Here is a 22,906-nt window from a genome sequence, read left to right as displayed (position 1 = left end):
CAGGATGGCTTGTCAGAGGAGATGTTGGATGAGCTGGCCCGCGTGGACATTCCCTCAGACCTGAATGGGCTGATCCATCTTTGTCTGCGGATCGATGCCCGGCTGCAGCAGCGTAAGAGTCGCCGTGCCACCCCACAGACCCCTGCCGCCCCTGTTGTGCGTGAGCCCCCAGTCCAGAGGGAGGAGCCAATGGAGCTGGGTGCCGCCAGGTCCCGTCTATCGGTGACGGAAATAGACAGACGACGATCGGAGGGGTTGTGTTTTTACTGTGGGGACCCTGGACATTTGGCTGCTTCTTGCCCGAAGAAGCGTCAGCGGGCGTCAGTGACCAAGCCTGCCCCGAGAAAGTCCCCTGCTTTGCTATCGGGAAACGGCCCGAGCCCGATCTAGACGGTGTGAAAGATCGGGCGACCCACAACATCCACACCGAGCGACGTTGTTCCGACGGTGCCTGTGAACCTCCACGGCATTTGATTTTGGAGGCACGTCTGATCCTTCCTGGCAAGCCAGAGGGGATTCCAGTCCATGCCTTAATTGACTCTGGGGCTACCACTAACTTTATGGATTCGGCCTTTGTGGCCAAATGGGCTGTTCCCCAGTGTCCAGTGGATCCGCCCATGCTTGTGGAGACCATCGATGGTCGAGTGCTCCTGTCCGGGCCTATCACGGCCGCCACGCAACCCGTGTGTATGGCCATCAGTACCCATGTGGAGGCCATTCAGTTCTACGTCACTTCGGATCTGCACTTCCCCGTGGTCTTGGGACTGGCGTGGCTCCGGGCGCATGATCCACAGATCTATTGGTCTCAGAACTTGGTCACCTTCCCAAGTTTGCAGTGCGTGGACCACACCCGCCATATCTGTGCCGGCCAGGTGGAGGGTTCCCCAGGGGTTTCCTTGCCTCCCGAACTGTCCGACTTTGCTGACGTGTTCAGCGAGTCAGAGGCGGACCAATTACCCCCGCACAGGCCCTACGACTGCTCCATTGACCTAGTCCCTGATGCGCCTCTCCCAGTGGGGCGTTTGTACTCCATGTCGGAGCCCGAGTTGGCTGCATTGCGGGACTTCCTGACGAAGAACTTGGCTCGTGGTTTCATCCGGCCCTCGTCCTCGCCAGTGTCTGCGCCCGTGCTCTTCGTCAAAAAGAAGTCGGGCGAGTTACGGCTTTGCTGTGACTACCGGAAACTCAACGCTATCACGGTGCGTAACCGCTACCCGCTGCCCCTCATCCCCGAGCTCTTGGACCGACTCCGGGAGGCTAAGATCTTCACGAAACTGGACCTGCGTGGAGCTTACAACCTCGTCAGGGTTCGGCCGGGTGATGAGTGGAAGACGGCGTTTGGTACTCGCTATGGACATTTCGAGTACACGGTGATGCCGTTTGGCCTGACCAACGCCCCCGCTGTGTTTCAGCATTTTATGAATGACATCTTTCGGGATCTGTTGGACCAGTTTGTTGTGATTTACCTGGACGACATCCTGATTTACTCCCCGTCGCGTGAAGCGCATCATCAGCATCTCCGTCAGGTCCTGCAGCGCCTCCGGAAACATCGGCTGTTTGCCAAGTTGGAGAAGTGCCAGTTCTACCAGGTGACCATTGATTTCTTGGGTCACCGCATTTCTCCTGAGGGCATCGCCATGGAACCGAGTAAAGTTGAGTCGTTGCAGAGTTGGCAACCCCCGCGTCGCGTGAAGGATATTCAGCGACTTCTTGGATTTGCCAACTACTATCGGACATTCATCCCTGGCTTTGCTGCCTTGACAGCCCCCCTCACCCGGCTCCTGCAGAAGAAGACTCGGTTCCAGTGGAACGCCCCCGAACAACAGGCGTTCCAAGCTTTGAAGGACGCCTTCATGAAGGAGCCCATCTTGAAGCATCCTGACCCGCAACGGCCGTTTGTCGTGGAGGCGGACGCCTCCGACATTGCCATTGGGGCCGTGTTACTCCAGGCAGCGACGCCCAACGGTACCCTTTTCCCTTGCGCGTATCACTCACGGAAATTGAATCCCTCGGAGCGCAACTATACCATCTGGGAGAAGGAGCTGCTGGCCATCAAGGCGGCGTTCGAGGCTTGGAGGCATCATCTGGAGGGGGCGCGGCATCAAATCGAGGTCCGGACGGACCACAAGAATCTGGAAAGCCTGCAGACCGCTCGGAATTTGAACCAACGCCAGATCCGGTGGTCCCTCTTCTTTGCGAGGTTTGACTTCCGGGTGCAGTACATACCAAGCGGGCACAACCAGAGAGCGGATGCTCTGTCCAGGAAGCCCGAGTACACCCGAGTGGAAGACAAGCTTCCGCCCAGGACCGTGATCCCCGTCGAGTCTTTTGCTGCGGTGCGGGAGCCGGTGGATATACGGGCTCGGATCCGGGAGGCGCAGCAGCAGGAGGCGTGGGTGGCTCAGCGGAAGGAAGAGGTGGGGCCAGATTCGCCTTGGTCGGTCACGGATGGACTCCTGTATTATCGTGACCGGCTCTATGTTCCAGGAGGGCCACTCAGGGGACTCGTCCTCAGCCAATGTCATGATAACCCGGCTGCGGGGCATTTTGGCCTGTTCAAGACTCTGAACCTGGTCTCCCGTACATTCTGGTGGCCCCGAGTCCGACACGATGTCCAGTCTTATGTCACCTCCTGCGTCCCATGCAGGCAGGCCAAGTCAGCGACAGGGGCCCCGCCTGGTTTACTGCAGCCTTTGCCAACGCCCAAGAGACCTTGGGGGGCTGTGTCCATGGACTTTCTGACGGATCTACCCCCATCCTCCGGCTTCACGACAGTGTTTGTGGTGGTGGACATGTTGACCAAGATGGCGCACTTCATCCCCTGTCGCGGCTTACCGTCAGCTCGCGCCACTAGTCGCATGTTCATCCAACAGGTGTTCCGGCTGCACGGCCTTCCCGATAGAGTCGTCTCCGATAGGGGGGCCCAGTTTACAGCCCGCTTCTGGCAGGAGTTGATGCGGGCGTTGGACATTAAGGTTTGCCTCTCGTCCGCGCATCATCCTCAGACCGACGGGGGTACCGAGAAGGTCATCGGCATTTTGGAGCAGTATCTGCGCTGCTACGTTAACCTGCAGCAGGACAATTGGGTGGACTATTTGGCCATAGCCGAGTTTGCCTTTAACAACTCGCAGCACACCTCCACGCAGATGACACCGTTCTTGGCCAATGTGGGTTATCACCCTCGGTTTTTCCCCCTTTCTCCCGTGGACTCACCGGAGCCGGCAGCGAACGAATTCATGGTGGAGTTACAGGCGATCCATCGGTTGGTGCGACGGCAGCTGGAGAAGGCCAAGGCCGACTACAAGAGGTTCGCCGATCGGTCGAGAAGGGATACGCCTCCATTATCGGTGGGGGATCGGGTCTGGCTGTCCACCAGGAACCTACCATCCACTCGGCCGGCGAGGAAGCTGGACCACCGTTACCTTGGACCGTTCCCAGTCGAGGCCGTCATCAACCCGGTCGCCTATCGTTTAACTCTGCCACGTTCCCTGCGCGTGCACCCCGTCTTCCATCGGTCCTTGTTGGTCCCCGAACAACCGGCTTGTCCACTTCGCCAAGCGGAACCTCCCCCATCAGGACCTCGTGATGGCGACAGCACCCCCGAGTACGAGGTCGCCAGCATCAGGGATTCCCGCTGGCTGAAAGGTCGCTTCCAGTACCTGATCGAGTGGAAAGGGTACGGGCCGGAGGACTTCACATGGGAAGACGCGACCGCCGTTCATGCCCCTGCGTTGGTGACTGCGTTTCACGAACAGTTCCCATCCCGACCGCATCCGGATCGGCAGACCCGGGGGAAGGGCCCTGCGGTGCGGGATAGTGTTGTGACTCAGGGCCAGCCTGTGGGTCCGACAGCCGGGTCCGATGTATCGGAGGACTCAGATGTGGGGGAGGAGGGAAACGAACCGGCTGATGATGATTTGGAGACTTTGCAGAGTCCTCAGCCGGGAACCTCTTCTCAGCTGTGTGAGCCCGAGAGTGCGGAGGATGATGACCCACAGCTGGCCCTGTTCAAGGACGCCCGACGCAGGAGGCAGACGAGCAGGGACAAACAAAGAAAGGCTATGGGACTCCTCGGGAGGAGGCACAGGGAGACCACGCCCTGAGCTCTCTATAAAAGAAGTGTTTGGGGAGGGGCTGGTTGCTGAAAGCAACTTTTCCGTTTGAGAAGTCAAGCTCTTGTATTCTTGTAACAGTGTAATTAAAACTTGGCAGAAGCCTTTTGGTCTTGGACGCTTTCCAGACTCTTCTTTTGATTAGGGGTGCGAGAAGAGGGCTGGTTCAGAACACAACTGGGCTCTTTTTGTTTACAGGTTTACGACTCATTCTTGCTACCACTTTGGCTACCAAGGTAAGCTGACAGAACTGAAGTCAATTTCACCAGTTGAACAAATAACTGGTTAAATGGTGTAGGGAAGTACAATAATAACAACTAGCTGCATAGTAGTAAGATAGCAGACTTTGTATGGACCAGTGTTTCCCAATCTTGGCAGCTCTTAAAACGTGTGGACTTCAACTCACAGCCACGGCTGACTGGGAAATACTGGAAGTTGAAGTCCACACATCTTAGAGTTGCCAAGATTGAGAAACACTGGCATAGACAGATATTCTGCTTTGAGTTTGGCTGGGTTATTGCTTGGTTGATGTTCCAATTCACCTTGTGAACATAGCTACTACATTTCTGCTGTTTCAGTAGAGGAGGATGTACATATGTCTCTTTTACCTCTCAGACAGAATGTTTTAGGATTGACAAAAAACCCTCCAGCCATTTAAAAGTGAGTTGCAAAGCAGCTTTCAACTAGGCTATATTTAAGTAGAAAAGTAACAGCTTTCACTGCAATGAAAAATCTATGTTATATAGAATAAAAATAAGGACCATGGTTTCAAGCTAACTAGGTGTATATTTTTCTGCCTCTGCTGTATAACAGCAACACCTACCCATCCGTGAATGTTCAGCATGTGAAAACTGGAACCAAGCAAGCACACAAGAATCCTCAAATTCCTAATCAGTAGTTCTTATTATAGAATCATAACAAAAGAGTTTCGGCAACTAGCGTTTCAAGCACAAATCCTACTGAACTATCAAGCCCTTTTGTGCCCTCTTCTTTGGCTGCCTTATGTACTTGGCTTCTACTCTGGGAAGAGGAAAACTTGATCTGTTCCTTCAACAGAAAACAGTCTGATCTATCATTGTGCTGTCCTTCTCTGACTGCTTGAGAATTAATTCCCACACCATCTGCCTGTAAGAAACATGTTAGGAAGAAAAAGAGAGAGTGTATGAAATAGCCTTACATCAGATGTCCTATGTTTACACTTGAAAGTCGGATAGTGGGATTTGTAGTCCAAAACCTTGCCTAACTCATGCTTTCTAATGCCAACATCCATCTTCTTCAATGTGATCTACCCAAAGAGCAGTGATTCTCTGCAGCACTTGCACAGTCCATATCTGCATGATATAACCTGTGCAATGGAAGGATTTGTATATTCCCTCAAATATAAACTTTGCTGGCTTCTGTGCAGCCTAAACCATGCAAATGGGTGAGCTAAGGCAGCAAATCAAACTGACCATTTTGCTCGATATATATATATATATATATATATATATATATATATATATATATATATATATATACGTCCTCGGACAAGCGCTGGCTCTTCGGCTTTGAAACGGAGATGAGCACCGGCCCCTAGAGTCGGAAACGACTAGCACGCATGTGCGGAGGAACCTTTACCTTTACCTTATACTGTAAGGGAGGTTGCTGTGTATTATGGACAATTACGTAGTTGTTCCACGGTTTCTACTCAGCCACAAGGCTAGGTGGATGCCTCACCATTTTTCCACTAAAATTCTAAATAATAGGTTAGCAGATAGACAGATAGATGGATGGATGGATGGCATTTATAAAATTATCCAATTCAGCAGTCACTCTGGATGGCATGCAGAATAAAAACAGATACAATAGCAAAAAGCAAAGGAAATATTAACATAACAGTAAATATAATAGGGTGAAAATACATAATTTAACCAAAACTGACACTGCACACCTTGACCTGTGGCTTCCAGGGATCATTTAAACCTTCCTGTACTCTGGAGAGGATGTTCTTTCAATGGAAGGTGCTAAGACAGATGCTGGAGATGGAATTTGAAACTTTCTGGATGCAAAGCATATGGTCTAGCCTTGAGTTACAATTCTCTCCCATTTAGGGTTTAGTTTGGGAGGATAAGAGAGGAATAGAGCCTTTCCTAAGTCTGTCAAAAATAATTTGATGAGAAAAATGTAGCTCCATTGGGCTACACTGATTCTGACTACTGTTTACAACACTTTATAGTTTCAGTAAGTCATAGTAATATAAAGCCTATCTTCATAACTGATATATTGGTGATGATGGTTGGATGCTGCTGCAGATCAATAGTGAGCAAAAAATCTAAGCAGAGTCTGGAGTACGAAACAAATGTTCTACTCTTGAAAAAAGTATCCAGAAGTTACAGTTGGTACAAAATGTAGTGTTTACCAGTGAAAGACAGAGGGGATCATAGGATTCCTGTACTGAAAAATCTACTTCCCTACACTCTTTACCTTTATATATATATATATATATATATATATATATATATATATATATATATATATATATATATATATATATATATATATATATATGTATATCCCATTTATATCCCGCCCTTCTCCGAAGACTCAGGGTGGCTTACAATTTTAAGCACAAACCAATTTGCTTAGCAATAGCCTTCATTCTATGTATATGCCTGCTTATTAGGGCTTTCGCCCCCCCCGAGCGGCATTATTACAAAGTCAGCTTATTGCCCCCAACAATCTGGGTCCTCATTTTACCTACCTCGGAAGGATGGAAGGCTGAGTCAACCTTGAGCCTGGGGGGACTCGAACCTGCACTAATTGCAGGAAGCTGGTGTTACTTAAAGAGGCATTAACCTACTGCTCCACCAATATTGCATTAGTGATGTCTGAGTAACAAGCTGATGAGACAAGTCTAACTTTGCTAAAGGAGAGTCTAACAGAGCAATGTGATAGTGTAAAATGGACACGGCTATGCTATGCACTTCCAGTCTTACAGTTGGGGTCCCCCCCTCTTTTTTTCTTTTTCTTTTTAATGACTTAAGCTTCCTTTAGGGTTCATCTAACAGTCTTTGTTTCTGCATTAAAACTTGAGGAAACTGAGCTGCTGATTCTCAGAAACCATACTGTCAAAACTAGCAGCCCAAGTCAAAGTGGAATTCACTGTGACAGCCTGCATTGCACAAACCCAAACCCAGCCTTGAGGTAGGTTTTCCTGTCTGCCCTGCAACCTGCATGTATCTCAAATCTTGGCTTAAAAGAACAGAAGGAAACACGAGAGCCCAGTGCTTGTGTGGTTGAGGATGACAAAAATTCTGAGGACTTTTGTTGTTATTGTATAAGAAAAAAAATATCACTTAATGGTTATTCCTCTCTCCCTACCTTCATTTCTTTGGTTTAATTCTTTGGCACTCTGGTATTGGAGAGGACTCATGAAAACACCAGCAAATCATCAAACAACTCAACAAAGAGTTCTCACTCAAATCACAAATGACCAGGTTCAAATTATCCTACTTCAGACATATTATGTAAAGACCTAGATCTATGGAAAAGGCTGTAATTGTGGGGAAAACTGGAAGGAAAAAAAGAAAGAAGAGGGTGACTAGCAGCAAGGTAAATGAGTACGGAGATTCTCAGTCATCTGAGTCATGGTTGTCCCAAAGGTGCTTTTTCCAAAAGGCAACTGGACTTGAAGAGGTTTTGCTTCTTGGATGAGAAGTCAAATGTCTTCAAGCAAAAGCAAAGTTGCCTTTTGAAAATGCACCTTTGGAATGGCAGCAAAGCAGATAGGTATAATGGTGATGGGAGCACCACTGGAAGAACTTAAAAAGACCAGGTTAGGGACAGATCATCATGGAGAAAAAAATCTATGTTGTTGCTAAGAGTCAACAATGATTTGTTGGCATATAATCAAATCAACCATTTCTTTGGTAGAGGAAATGGGAATCTGAAGAGTGTGGTGATGCGGTGGGAAGAATGATCACTGTTTTTCCTTTCAAAAATGAACTTTCAATTTCTTAAAGATCTGCAATAAGTGATTTACTGACATGCATAATTCTTAAGAAAATATGATCAGCTGTTAAGGGCAGGGTCTTGGCATTTTTTTCAACTGTTTTCATTCATGGGGGGAAAGGGTGAGGTTCCATCTGAATCACTCTTAATTGTCTTTTCCATTAGAGTCCTAAAATATGCCTCACTCATCAAGCAGGTCATGATTACTTGTATCTCCACAGGTAGGCACGTATTCGAAATCAACATCTGGAAGGAATTGTGGGTGGAGGCCTCAGAATTGAAAAAGTGGCTTTCAGCAGTCCATCAGAAGCTCAGAAGAACAAATGCACTACAGGCAAAAGTGTCTAGAATAACGGATTACCTGGGCCAGCCTTGAGGGTAATGATTCACAGGGGCACAGCACTGGGGATTTTCCATTAGGAAAACAAACCTGGAACTAGGAAACATCATTTCTACCACCCTAAAATCTTTGGAGGGTGAATGAGACAGAAATAAATGAAAATGTAGCTAATTATAAAATGTAGATGTGATCAAATCTCCAGGGTAACACAGTACATAATATATCTTTTCAAGTCTTTGTTTATTTAGGAGAAGGGTGGACAATGTAGAGGCTGCATGTGCCCTATCCCAACACCTGTCCAAACACACCAAGAGTTAGCAGGGCCAATATTTGCTGGATCTTTTTGTTTTGGGAGAAAATTACAGCAGGCTAAAATTGGATGACACAAGTGCCTTCAGCCTCCATATTTCATCTGCCAAAACCCTGATGCAAGAACATCAGCTTAATTCATAGGTGTTATGTCATCATCAGTCACGCTCTCTGTGATCACTGAAAGCTCCTGGCTGCAAACTACTAGATATCGAAGTTTCACTTTATGAACTGCAAGACAGATTGTACTTCAAATTTAGTGAAACTTTCAAAATATATGATATCCATAATAGTGATGTTGTAGTAATAGGATAATAACAGATTAAGAGGATGAGGAGGAAGGAGATTCTACTTTTACCCTCAGTGATGGCTGTAAGCTGTCTACTTATGGGCTCAGGACCAGGTGAGGACAACACTGTGTGACTAAGGGGACAATTGGTATGTCAGGACATGACTGCACTATGATAAAGTGTAAAATGAGGACAGGATCTACGTTGAATATCAAAGAGCTGCACTCTGCTCTTAAGAAATCAAACAATGACAATGATAAAAAAAAATCCAATCAATACCAGGCACTGCAATCAGAAGACTATAGGAAGACCTTACATATTGCTCTGTTATCTGCTGGTGGATTTCCATGTCTCCCAAACCAAAGGTAAGTTCTCCAGTGCCTGTGATTACCGCACAGTAAGTTGCTGTGTTGTGTCCTTTCAGTTGTAAGACTCCTCTCATATCCTTAAAGCAAACCAAGAGAGACAAAGTCAGCAACATTTTTTTTTCATTCTCAGGAATTGTTTTTCTACTCTTCACTTTTTAAACTCTATATAGCAAATGAGTTGCAGGACTGCATATTCCTATAGACTCCTTCCTGAACATCCCAGAAATGATATTTTGAAGAAGCTTCTTGGATAAAAAGCGAAACATCTTCAAGAAAAAACAAAGAAAGTTGCCTTTTGAAAAAGCATCTTTGGGACAACCATGACCTGGATCAGGGGTAGGCAACCTCGGCTCTTTTATGACTCATGGACTTCAACTCCCAGAATTCCTGAGCCAGCCAAGCTGGCTCAGGAATTCTGGGAGTTGAAGTCCATGAGTCATAAAAGAGCCGAGGTTGCCTACCCCTGACCTGGATGATTGAGAATCTCCATAAACATCCTTCCTGAACACTTAGGATTCACTGAGACACTTTCTGCTAGTCTGCTTCTCTATGGCATAACCTATATCACTTAACAATTTCATTTATATATATATATATATATATATATATATATATATATATATATATATATATATATATGCCACTTCTCACCATTATTTTAAGTGATTTACAATCAAATTAATAAACCGTAACAAAGCCATTTTTTTAGATATTAAAAACAAAACATGGACATAATTGTAGTTTAGATACTGTCTAGGCAGAGGGCAAATATTTAAACTTCATATTCACCATGTTCAACTTGCCAATTAAGCTGTACAGCCCATGACTGAATATTAACAGCTTCCACGGTGTTGCCCATGTAGTCTGTTACTTAAAAGAAGATGCTGATTTGATGAATATTGGGCAAACAAGACATAAAAATTAAAACTCAAAATTACAAAATTGAAAGAAAGGAAAACAAAGAACAAAAGCAAATAAAAGGCTTCAGTTCTGTTATTCACTGCCCAACGTTAGTTGTTCTGTAAGATGGGCCGCTATATAAATTGGGTAAATAAACAAACAAACAAGAAAGGAAAGGAAAGGAAAAGAAAAAAGAAAAGAAAAGAAAAGAAAATTGGAAGTACATTATTATACTAAAATGTTATAAGTTCATAAGTTAACAATTGTCAAATGTTGCAAGCTACCATATGCCTACAGTGTCGTAGAACAGATTCTGAATGCTCATCTTTCCCCATGACTGAGATAAAAACAGGCATCTTCCCAAGACGACTTAAGCAATCTAAAAAAAAGAAGTAAAATGAAGCTAAACCTGGTTGACTATTTGAACAACAACATCAAAGTGAAAGGCTCTTGCTCTTTACCTGCTGTGTCCTATCATTTAGCAAGCTGACAACAAGGAGGAAGAAGAGCTATAACTATTGGCATCTTGTCTTGTGCCATTGTAATGCAGAGAAATTAGCATATGGTATACTGTAAGGGAGTAGGGACGCGGTGTGGCTCAGTGGGTTAGGACGCTGAGTTTGTCGATCAGAAGGTCGGCAGTTTGGCGGGTTGAATCCCGAGTGCTGCGTAACAGAGGGAGCACCTGTTACTCGTCCCAGCTTCTGCCAACCTAGCAGTTCGAAAGCACGTAAAAATGCAAGTAGAAAAATAGGGACCAATACGGTGGGAAGGTAACAGCGTTCTGTGCGCCTTTGGCGTCTAGTCATGCTGGCCACATGACCACGGAGACGTCCTCGGACAAGCGCTGGCTCTTCAGCTTTGAAACGGAGATGAGCACCGGCCCCTAGAGTTGGAAACGACTAGCACGCATGTGCGGAGGAACCTTTACCTTTACCTTATACTGTAAGGGAGGTTGCTGTGTATTATGGACAATTACGTAGTTGTTCCACGGTTTCTACTCAGCCACAAGGCTAGGTGGATGCCTCACCATTTTTCCACTAAAATTCTAAATAATAGGTTAGCAGATAGACAGATAGATGGATGGATGGATGGCATTTATAAAATTATCCAATTCAGCAGTCACTCTGGATGGCATGCAGAATAAAAACAGATACAATAGCAAAAAGCAAAGGAAATATTAACATAACAGTAAATATAATAGGGTGAAAATACATAATTTAACCAAAACTGACACTGCACACCTTGACCTGTGGCTTCCAGGGATCATTTAAACCTTCCTGTACTCTGGAGAGGATGTTCTTTCAATGGAAGGTGCTAAGACAGATGCTGGAGATGGAATTTGAAACTTTCTGGATGCAAAGCATATGGTCTAGCCTTGAGTTACAATTCTCTCCCATTTAGGGTTTAGTTTGGGAGGATAAGAGAGGAATAGAGCCTTTCCTAAGTCTGTCAAAAATAATTTGATGAGAAAAATGATGTGTGTTTTTTAACCTGAATTAATAAGGGAGCGATGAAGCCTATTTTCTTATCCCAGTAATTTTGCTTGCTGTGACTCAATAACAGACTTTGGGGGAATAGAGTGGGTGTCATAAGTTACAGTTAGGGGCCAGGGTTAGGGTTGAAACTAAACTATAATGCTATTATGAAGAGAGAGGAAGTATAGTACAGTATATGTATGGAGACTGAGAGTGAAGCAGCTGACTCTTGAACAGCATACCTTGAATTATGTTATTATTATTTGTAGAACTTCCATTCTTTGAGCACATTATGAGAATGAATTACCTGCTAGATTTTTGCCCACACCACCAAAGGATTGTCTCACTGTAGCTGGATTTGTCTGCCCCCCATCCTGAAAGTACAGAAGATAGATCAATAAAGTAAAGCAGAAATTGAAGGCCATGGGGATTCTGATTAGGTGGATTACAATCCTTTATTCTATACAAGGGGTCTTCAAACTTGGCCTTTTTATGACTTGTGGACTTCAACTCCCAGAATTCCTCAGACAGGCTGAGGAATTCTGGGAGTTGAAGTCCACAAGTCATACAAGGGCCAGTTTGAAGACCCCTGTTCTATACAGATAGTGCTCGATATACAATTCATTTAGCACTGAAAAAAGTGAGCTATGATCGTTTTTCACACAACCATTACAGCATCCCCATGGTCATGTGATCAAACTTCAGATGCTTGGCCATGACTCATATTTATGATGTTTGCAGTGTCCCAGGGTCATATGATCACTTTTTGCGACCTTCTGACAGTCAATGGGGAAGCCTGATGCACTTTACAATCATATTACTAACTTACCAACTGCAGTGATTTGCTTAACAACTGTGGCAGAAAAAGTCACAAAAGGAGGCAAAAATCACTTAACTAATGTCTTGCTTAGCCACAGAAATTTTGGGCTCAATTGTGGTCATATGTCAAGGACTACCTGTATTTCCTATTCAATCCAATAGAAACTTAACTCATACCAATAGAGATGTGATGCTAATTTCTTTTTAAACTCAGATTGTAGAATAATATTAGTGGCATCCACACTCACTACTTACTATTAGTCATTTTTAACTGGATATTTCACTTCTATATGCAATCAAACGTATAAGTGTGATAAATGATCATTGTTAAATGAAGGAAAACATTGTTGTTGGAGGTAGTTTGGCTCCATCTGTATCTACTTAGCTAATTCAGTGCTCATTTGGAACTGGTTTTAAGAAATGCAGCTTGGGGAAAGTGAGCTTTGTGAACAGGCTCAGCTAACATATCTATATAACAATTGGCAAACAATACAGCAGAGGCAGAAAACAAAATTTCATGTAAATTTTCTAGCATAAATGGATTGAAGCAGCACTCAGGAATCTGTCAGTCTCCAGATGTTGATAGGGAGGCTGGATCAGATACAGTATGAATTGTAATTATAATTCACCATCTGGACAGTCATATGCTTCTGATTATGTGCTAGATCAACTAATGCAAGAGATGGCAACTTTGCAAAGAAGTTGGAAAGTTGCATGCAACACTATCTGAATTAATCTTTCCCCATTTTGCTTATAGTAGATATGGAACTTTGAAAAAAGCCCAGTCAAAAATCTTATGTAGTTGTATAATAAGCAAAAATGAAACAGGCCACACTGCTTTTTAGCATGTTAGATAAACCCAGTTTTAAAATGAATAAGTCAGTTTAAAAAGGAAGTCAGTACCATCAGTGAAAGCAAGGATTCTATAGACTAATAAATTTCAATGAGGACATCTGATTTAGCAACACCACTTTTGGTCCTATCACAACAATATGTCTCTGCCTCCTGGACTGATATCAGAAATTCCTACAGCTGTTTTTTATTGAATTGATTCCTTTCACCTGCATTGGTCTTTGCAAGTCTTCTAAACTACAGATAATCCTTCACTTAACGACCACAACTGAGCCCCAAATTTCTATTGCTAAGTGAGACATTTGTTAAGTGAATTTTGCCCCATTCTACCACCTTTCTTGCAGATCAATCATTGCAGATGAGTTGGCAACATGATTCTTAAGTTAATCTGGCTTCCCCATTGACTTTGCTTGTCAAGTCACTAAAGACTAAAGAGGTTCACATGACCCTGGGACACTGCAACCGTCATAAGAGACTTGGTGGAGCAGTGGGCTAATGCCTCCTTAAGTAACACCAGCTGCCTGCAATTAGTGCAGGTTCGCATCCCACCAGGCTCAAGGTTGACTCAGCCTTCCATCCTTCCAAGGTTGGTAAAATGAGGACCCAGATTGTTGGGGGCAATTAAGCTGACTTTGTAATAATGCCGCTTGGGGTGTGTGTGAAAGCCCTAATAAGCAGGCATATACATAGAATGAAGGCTACTGCTAAGCTTGTAAGCCGCCCTGAGTCTTCGGAGAAGGGCGGGATATAAATGGAATTAAAATAAAATAAAATAAATATGAGCCAATTGCCAAGCATCTGAACTTGGGTTATGTGACCATGGGAATGCTATAATAATCATAGGTGTGAAAAATGGTTGTCACTTTTTTCAGTGTCATTGTAACTGCAAATGGTCACTAAATGAACTGTTGTAAGTCGAGGACTACTTGTGCTGTATAGTAAAGCACTTCATCTGGGCTAATTTATCATAGTGTGTGTTTTCTTTCTGTCTCTAAGCATTAGGAAGGAGGTTTTTTTGGTAGTTCACGTTAATGAAATCTCACCACTGTCTGCACCTCCTTTATATTCTTCTGTTGAGCCACCTGTCAGATAAATCACTAACAGTTGGAAATGCAACAAAGGTTGGTTTTCCCAAAGGTTGTATTTATGTCACCTGGCACCAGGTGTTCCATCTAGGCACAGAACAAAGCAAACATCTCTATTCAAGCCGTTGCTTAGGTAAGCGCTATCTGTCATGAAACGTTTCCACTGCTTTTGATTCATGGTATTACCAATACATTCCCACTGGATGGGATTTTCTGGACAGCTTATTACTTTTGAACCAGCAGTTTCTCTAACCTGCAATCAAAGTGCCCAATACATTTCAATGTGGCCTTTACCTTAATGCTGCTATTTGTTATAAAATGGCCCACCATTTTTTTCTTCTTCATAAGATGCCAGGGTCTCAACTCGAGTGCTTTTGATGGCAGAAGTCACAGCAATTACTCTCTGCATCTCAGCTGTGAATTTCCAGGAGCAAAAAATGTGTACACTTTGTAGCACCACCACAAGAAATGGATAAAGAGTAGCCGGGGGACAAAATGGACCAATAGGCTTTAACCTAGGTTTCGTTTTGTGGTGATCTTTTAGTAGTTCTTCAGGCTGAGCAATCCGTGCTTAGAACTGCATAGAGCAGGGCTTTTCAACCAGTGGTACGGGTACCACCTGTGGTACATTGGCACCTGGCAGGTGGTACGCAACCATCCGAGAAAAGTGGTAGCGGGGGAGGAGAATGAGCAGAATTGGTGGCAGCACCGCACAAGCCTGAGCGAGAGATGGCTGGAGCTGCAGGGCTGTCAGGGCTCAGCGGAAGCACCAGGATCAGCGCCAGGCTCCAGCTGGAGCTCGGCACTGATCCTGGTGCTTCGCTGAGCCCAGAAGCACAGATAAGTTGGAATGTTGCAGCATCTCCAGGGTCCAGCAGATGGGGGGAATAAAAACCAAACCCTCACCCCCCACCCCCACTGCCAATCCTCAACAGAAATGCTCACAACAATGAAAACCTCAGTCAGGAGGAAGAGCGCCGCCAGGCAGGAAGGCAGGTGTCTTGCTCGGCTGTGGCCTGGGGGGGGGCACTTTTTTCACTGCATTGTAACTTCAAACAGTCACTAAGCGAACTGTTGTAAGTTGAGGACTACTTGTGCTTCATCATTTTTTCCTTTTTTTCCCCCCAGTCATCAAGTTTTTGACACCTTGCTAGGTGACTGGTGATACTCGGATGTTGCCATATCCTAAAAGTAGTACAATGGGTGAAAAGGTTGAAAAGACGCGGCATAGAGAATTCTGCTTCTCCCTGCCTTTGTTTCTCTAAGAACACAAAGGCTGCTTTTGCATCAAAAGTTGAAGGTCTCAAGCTTTTGACCTCTGCTGCTGTGTAGCAGGTTTGTTGTGATTATTTTTTTTAAAAAAAGCTCTCTCTGAAAATATGAGCGATCAGCTTTATGACTGATATGAGGAGGAAGTGCTCAACCCTGTATATAAGTCTCTTTTAAGAACAGACGGCCTTGGTGATCAGAATGAGGGCAGTCAGCAATATGTATATATTTTTGACTGAAGACTCTAGAGAACACTTTTTTCTTTGCTTAAGCTGGCAGTGGGCAATTTTTGCTGCATTTCAAATCTGCTGCAATTCTACAAACAGTTTGAATTTGACTTGGTCTGTACAGTCTATTATTACCTGCATATCCTTATGATCTGTTATTCAGAAAAGATGATAACCAGCTCTAAAGTAACAGATCAAATGAAGAGTAAAATCTGAATATTATTAAATGCAATTACTTTTATCGTTGCAGCTTTTGCCTTGGCTATGATGTCAGTGTTGATGCCACCAATGACTACCTAAAAAGGAAACAGAAATGTGAAAATGTTATCAAATGTTGAGTTGGACTTTTTATTTGACTTTTACAGCTCTTCCACTTTAAAGTATAAGTTGAACATTCAAATAAGCAGATAAATTGCACCAAAAATGCAGAGCAACTAGCTGCTCAGGGCCTCCCATTACCAAAAATTATTTTCCTGGCCATATCTTACGCTGTCCTATGACCTTTAATCCAGTGAATAATGCTGGTTGACAGTTGAAATACCCATTCTCCAAGTCATCTACAGAGTGAAGATTGACCTAAATGATTTAGACATTGCCTTCTCTCGTGGTAATAGTTAGAATGGTCCAGCTCAGCAAACCATTCACACAACAGAACTCTTGGGGGGAAAAAGGCAAAAACAGGGGAAAGTACTCACGGGTCTTGGCACATCAGGTGTGTTTTCATTTTGAGAGAAGTTGCCTCTCCCACCCTGACCTCTTTGGAGTCTGTTCAGGGCTACAGCAATGCGACTGCCCACTATGGCATTATTCTTGATCAGTGCAATATCTGATACCAATTGATAAAGGAAAGAAAAATGTAACAACCCAAGAATTGAAACTATCAGTAAGGTATGGTAGTTAGGATGCTAAATGTGGAACACTGAGACCCTCTGTATTGGATTCTACCTCACCGGGTAATTATTATAAGGAAAAAATTAGAAGGGGTGTTTCACTCCCATCTAAATCACCTTGCATTCTCAGAGAAAAGACGGGATATCTATACAATTAACAATAACAGAGAAACATAAACCCAAAACCCTCAAAGCCCACTTTGTTATCTAAAGCTGCTCTTATGCCTTCTGGAATGGCTATATAGACATTACTTCAAAAGAGAAAATACATTATAGAGAAAAGGAATGTTTCCATTAAAGTTTACACACACACACATACACACAAATGCATGGCCATCCTAATATTTTCTGATTGCACTGTTACAATGCAGTAAGAAATATCACCCAACATATGAATAATTCTTAACAATTATAGAAGTGTTATTATAATTACTTTAGTTTTGTTATAAGGGAGTTAAAGGGTGGAAGGTTTGTTAACATTGTAATAGATATTTAGCATATGTTTGCATAAGATTGCTATATGTAATACCCTGTATTCTGTTTTGGGAAGTCCGGGGGGGGGGAGGGAAGGGGAGAGGGTTGATGGGGAGGGGGGTTTATTATTAAAATTTTGTAAAACTTTTCAATAAAAAAGAAAGAAATATCACCCAACCATGAAACAAGCTTACTGGATTTTTCAAATGATTGCTATAAGAATTTAAGATCAAAAAGTTTTGTAATTCCATCTAGTCCAGCTTCTGCAAACACCATGGCAAAGCAGTTGAGCTGAGTCATGTATACCTATTAGTAGAGGATGAAGGACTCTACTGGAATCCTTTCAATGACTCTAGGTCGGAAGGTCTGCTGCTTATCAACACAGTGCCACAGATCAAGTTAATTGTTTCTGTTTCCGAGGAAGATTTTCTAAATGTTGTTGTTTGCCAAAGACTGGCTCAAATGTGCAGCTGCTAGACCTTCTTTCTAGGGACTCTGAATTTCAAGATGAAGAGGGAAGTATGAATTTGAATCTTGCACAGATGGACCTCTTTCCTCTCACAAATGCTCCTACTGACTCCCAACAATCTCACTATTGTGCCTAAAGCACAGATATCTTCCAAGCCAAAAGGGAATCTATGGACTTTTGTTGATGGCAAGGAGAGCCAGGTTTCTATGGTAAGTCTCTTCTAGAAAAAATATGAATACCAATTTCACAAGAAACAATAAGAAACCAAACCGGTAAAGGATCTGATATTTTGGGAAGCCCATTGGGTAGACATAGGAGGCAAACTCTACCCATCCTAATAACCTCGACACAGTCTGGCTGTAAATTAACCTAAACATTTTGCAAATAGGAATAACTTCTCAATCATGGCTTTCCTGAAGGAGCAATTTGGATTCATGACCCTCCGTCTCACAGATCGAGGAACCATGCCTGCTTACCTACTGCCTCCATTCTTTCCTTTCTGACTGCTTCCCTTGTCTGCCCACCCTCAGAGCAATTTCAGCTGTTTTGCTCTTCCAACTTCAGCTGAGATCAGCAAAAAAGATGCTTTGGGAGTGACTTTTGAAGGACAGGTCAGGTAGCAATATTGCAGAACTCTATATGGATACTGCAAGAAGAAATTATGAAGTTGCATTTGGGGGGAGAGTTCGAAAGGGTGCTGAAGATGCTGTAAGATAGGAAAGGATACTGGACTTCAGTGACTCTCCACCAGATAACTCATTTACCCTTTGCAGCAAAAAGGGCGTAAGCTCCTTTCCTGTGATCTTTTTTCCCCTGTAAGTGGAACAACAAGCTTAGCTTTGCATGATTGATAGCTAATCCATTTACAAAGTTAGATATTTTGCAGAAGAAAAAGAAAGAAAGAAAGAAAAACCCCTTATCAAAAGCCTTCTGATTGGGAGGAACCTTGAAGGAAGCTTCCACAAGGGTGATATATTTTGGATGGGAAACACAGTAGGGATCTGTGATTGCAATTGCAAATATTGGAGAAAGCAATCTGAACTGGGATCACAGCGTTATTTATCTACTTCATCGTGTCCCTGAAGCTGAAATGCTCAATGAATGAAAAAACGCAAGCATCTCTTCCTTTGAATCATGCAAGTTTTGAATTATGGGAAAATGTCCCAAGGAGAAAGATTTAGCCTTCTATCAGCATTATGGCCCTAATAGTGATATATTGTCTTTAAACAAAACAGTAAGAGAACTAGTTGTACACTATCCACTACTTTAACATTGCCTGCTGTTGCAGAAGTTAGGAAAAAATCATCCCTAGGCATGTACAACAATCTTGCTTGGAGGCAGTGGTGTTCATGGGGGTGGGGTGGGGGTGGAGATATTAAATCTGGAGAATAGATGACACAATGTTGCAATCTGATCCCCCTCGTTTGGATCATGAACCATAATCTGCCACTGTACAGATTTGGACCCCCTTAGCTGTTTAGTTAAAATTTAACATTCCTAGAATTTATATTGCTCTCTTGCTGAATGCTCAAAGGGTCTCCTGTACAAAATCACTACAGAATATACTTAAGCTGAAATATTATTTAATTGGATTTATACCTGTATACCGCCCCTCTCCGAAACAACTCGGGGCGGTGTACAGGGCAATTAAAACTCTATGAACAACACATAATATATAAAAATTAAAATAAGATTCAATCAAATAGCCCTAAACAATATATATATGCTAAAATTTAAAATTTTTAAAATTTAAAATCTAAAAACCCAGTCCCTCAGTCCAGGCCGGCAAGTTCAAATAGCCAAGTCTTCAGGTCGCGGCGAAACGAGCGAAGATCGGGAGCCATCCGGAGCTCAACTGGAAGCTGATTCCAGAGGGCAGGTGCGCCCACAGAGAATGCTCTCCCCCTGGGGGCCGCCAGTCGACATTCCCTGACCGATCGCACAGGGCGATGGGAAGTTAACGCCGGCAAAAGGTGCTCCCGTAAATAACCCGGACCCAAGCCATTTAGGGCTTTATAGGTCATCACCAGCACCTTGAAATATTAGAATGATCAAACCCATGTTATACTTGAGAGGTTGCTTTGGGATGAAATGATGAAGGATACTATCTAAAGGCATCGCATGAGCTTTTACATGAATAGATTTGAACTGGAAACTTTGCACATCTATTACTGTGCTGTTATACTGTTATGCACATTGATAATTTATTTAAAAAAATCTTACTGAGCCTCATCCAAAGCTTGCTGGATTGCTTCTTCAATAAGCTGCCCAGAAGCAGCTTCATGTGGAGGACAGGGAACTGCAATCAGGACTCCACTGTCAAGATGCAAAGTTAGTGATCTGGCTGAGGAAAAGAGAGTCATTGTTGGACTATGGACTTATCTTTGTTAAACAATTCAATCAATGGTTAATGCTCCATACACAATATATGGAGCTATTCAGAATCATTTGTTGAGATGGGTAACCATAGAAAATGGATTAATAAACAAAAAAGCAAACAAACATGCAAGGCACAAAAGTGTCTCACACATAACGCATAGAACAAAAGACTGAAATAGACTGGGCTGAGAGAACTGGGGCTGAAAGTGAAGAAAACATGGGTCTCACCATATCTGCCTCCATTGGGCTACACTGATTCTGACTACTGTTTACAACACTTTATAGTTTCAGTAAGTCATAGTAATATAAAGCCTATCTTCATAACTGATATATTGGTGATGATGGTTGGATGCTGCTGCAGATCAATAGTGAGCAAAAAATCTAAGCAGAGTCTGGAGTACGAAACAAATGTTCTACTCTTGAAAAAAGTATCCAGAAGTTACAGTTGGTACAAAATGTAGTGTTTACCAGTGAAAGACAGAGGGGATCATAGGATTCCTGTACTGAAAAATCTGCAATGACTACAAACTGATTACCAGGAATAATTTAAAGTATTATATTTTAAAGTTGTAAACTGCTCAGGATCTGACTATTATTTCCCCCCCAACTTGTACCTAACCAAGACATGTCTTAGCAATGTTTTTCTGTCACGGACCTATTAAATTGCCTTCATCTTACCCTCTACTTCCCAGGCAACAAATGAGATAGTTTTAAGATCCTTAGATGTATCAATAATTTTTAATTCTGACACAAAGGGGAATCTCCAGCATGTATTTGTATCTCCCTACTTTGGAGAAAAGACAAGTAATTACAGTAGGTTGAGGTAGGATGGGGATGACCCATGGGATTAGCAAATTCCATGCTAGTTTTCTACCAAATCAAGCAGCATCTGAGTTCAGTAGAAGAGAAGAACCGTCTCTAAGAGTTTGTCTATTCTATGGTAAACCTGACAGATGTGAAGAGTAACAGGAGAGATCTTTTAAAGAAAGAAATTGTCATAGGCTCTTCTCTATGAAACATGAAAGGAATCCTCTTCTGTATTTCTCTTATGCTAAGGAATGCATTCTCTTCAAAGTTAAACTCCCCCAACTCATAACTCTGAATTTATTTTGTCATCTTTTAACTGTAAGACAACTTTAGCATTTATTTACTAATTGAATCTGTATTGTTATTTTTTATATTCTGTCTGTTTTAAACCTTATTTACTGCTTTGATTGCCAGACCAAAATCAATCAAATAAACACAGAAAGCTTGGCTAGAACAAGGAATAGTAAATAGATGTTGGGATCTTGTAAAATACATAAAACTGGAATACAAAATGGAATTATAACAACTGATTAGAGAATTGCAAAGATAAAAGCAGTAGAAACAAGAGAACTTGCTGTCTGTAGAAAGATAGCACATGCTTTGTGCAACATATAGTAACTGAGTGTTCAAAGGCTGCAGTTCAATAGAATCAACATGCTCTACATGTTCTGTAGATTCCATGTAAGAATTTTTATGCTTCAGTGCTTGCATCAGAAAAAAAATGCATATTGAAAAACAGTAAAACAAGAAGTCAACTAGACCCACTTTCAATGGGTTTTGGTGATGGGCATTGGGTGGGTTTTGGTCAGGGGGGTCAGGGACAGCATTCAACATTTGTCAACTTCCACTGCAATAGTGTGGTACAGTTCAAAAAGCCTTTAGCACTTAATTTTGTGGCCTGTACAAATTGGGTCTCAGGAATTGCTGAAAAATGGCAGTTGTGGGTATAGGATTCAAAGCCTGTAGAAGGATAGAGCAGAAGACGCCAAGGAGAAAGAGAGACAAAACAGCTGAAGATACAGAGGGGAATTCTGGGATGGCTTTGGCTTGATCCTATGTCTATTAATGTAGAAGAAAACCTTATTGACATCAGTGAGCTTTTGTTTTCAACCAGGAGTGTAATGCAATTTTTGACAGAGAAATTGAGAAGCTTCTTAACTGAAGTTCTATTCAGGTTCCACTCATCCAAGATGCATCTTATTCTACTGACAGCTCACCAATCAGCTGAGCAGCAGCTTTCTCATCCTGCACCTGATATGGTGCCTGGAAGCCACTTTGGTGAGAGAAGAAGGCTGGGAACTCTTTTGATTTTCCAAAGGTGGCCACACAGACTCCTTGAGTTTCCTGCACAGGTAAGATGAGAAGGGTGAATAGAATGGACACAATGCCATGTAGAAGGAAAGGCTCATACCCAAAGTCTAGCCCCAAAAAATTAAAATCACAATTTAAAAACATTAAAACCCCTCAGTCCAGACCAGATAGCTCAAAGAGCCAGGTTTTTAGGTCCCAGCGAAATGAACGAAGGTCAGGGGCAGTCTGGAGTTCCGTTGGCAGTTGATTCCATAGGGCAGGCGCGCCCACAGAGAACGCCCTCCCCCCGTCGGCAATCCTTGACCGGCGGTACCCTGAGGAGGCCCTCCCTGTGGGAGCGCACAGAACAATGGGAAATTGACGCTGGCAGCAGGTGTTCCCTCAGATAATCCGGGCCCATGCCATTTAGGGCTTTATAGGTCATCACCAGCACCTTGAATCTCACCCGGAGGGCAACTGGAAGCCAATGCAGCTCGCGGAGAAGAGGTGTTACATAGGAGTATCGGGAGACTCCCATCACAATTCGCGCGGCTGCAT

General features: G+C 43.3%; 1 protein-coding gene across 1 annotated transcript in view; it reads right to left on the bottom strand.

Moving 5' to 3' along the window:
• Nucleotides 1-22,906, bottom strand: part of LOC310641891 (uncharacterized protein) — a 45,687-nt gene that overhangs the window by 9,953 nt on the left and 12,828 nt on the right. The window contains exons 7-14 of the mRNA XM_083365208.1: nt 22,276-22,402; nt 20,096-20,216; nt 18,600-18,685; nt 16,735-16,865; nt 16,276-16,335; nt 12,095-12,161; nt 10,594-10,688; nt 9,358-9,486 (exon numbers count right to left, since the gene is read on the bottom strand). Coding sequence (XP_083221334.1) covers nt 9,358-9,486; nt 10,594-10,688; nt 12,095-12,161; nt 16,276-16,335; nt 16,735-16,865; nt 18,600-18,685; nt 20,096-20,216; nt 22,276-22,402 — 816 coding nt within the window. The remainder of the gene's footprint in view (nt 1-9,357; nt 9,487-10,593; nt 10,689-12,094; nt 12,162-16,275; nt 16,336-16,734; nt 16,866-18,599; nt 18,686-20,095; nt 20,217-22,275; nt 22,403-22,906) is intronic.

Source organism: Vipera ursinii, assembly GCF_947247035.1.
Source record: "Vipera ursinii genome assembly, chromosome: 6".
Lineage (NCBI taxonomy): Eukaryota > Metazoa > Chordata > Lepidosauria > Squamata > Viperidae > Vipera > Vipera ursinii.
This window is presented reverse-complemented; position numbering and strand designations above follow the sequence as displayed.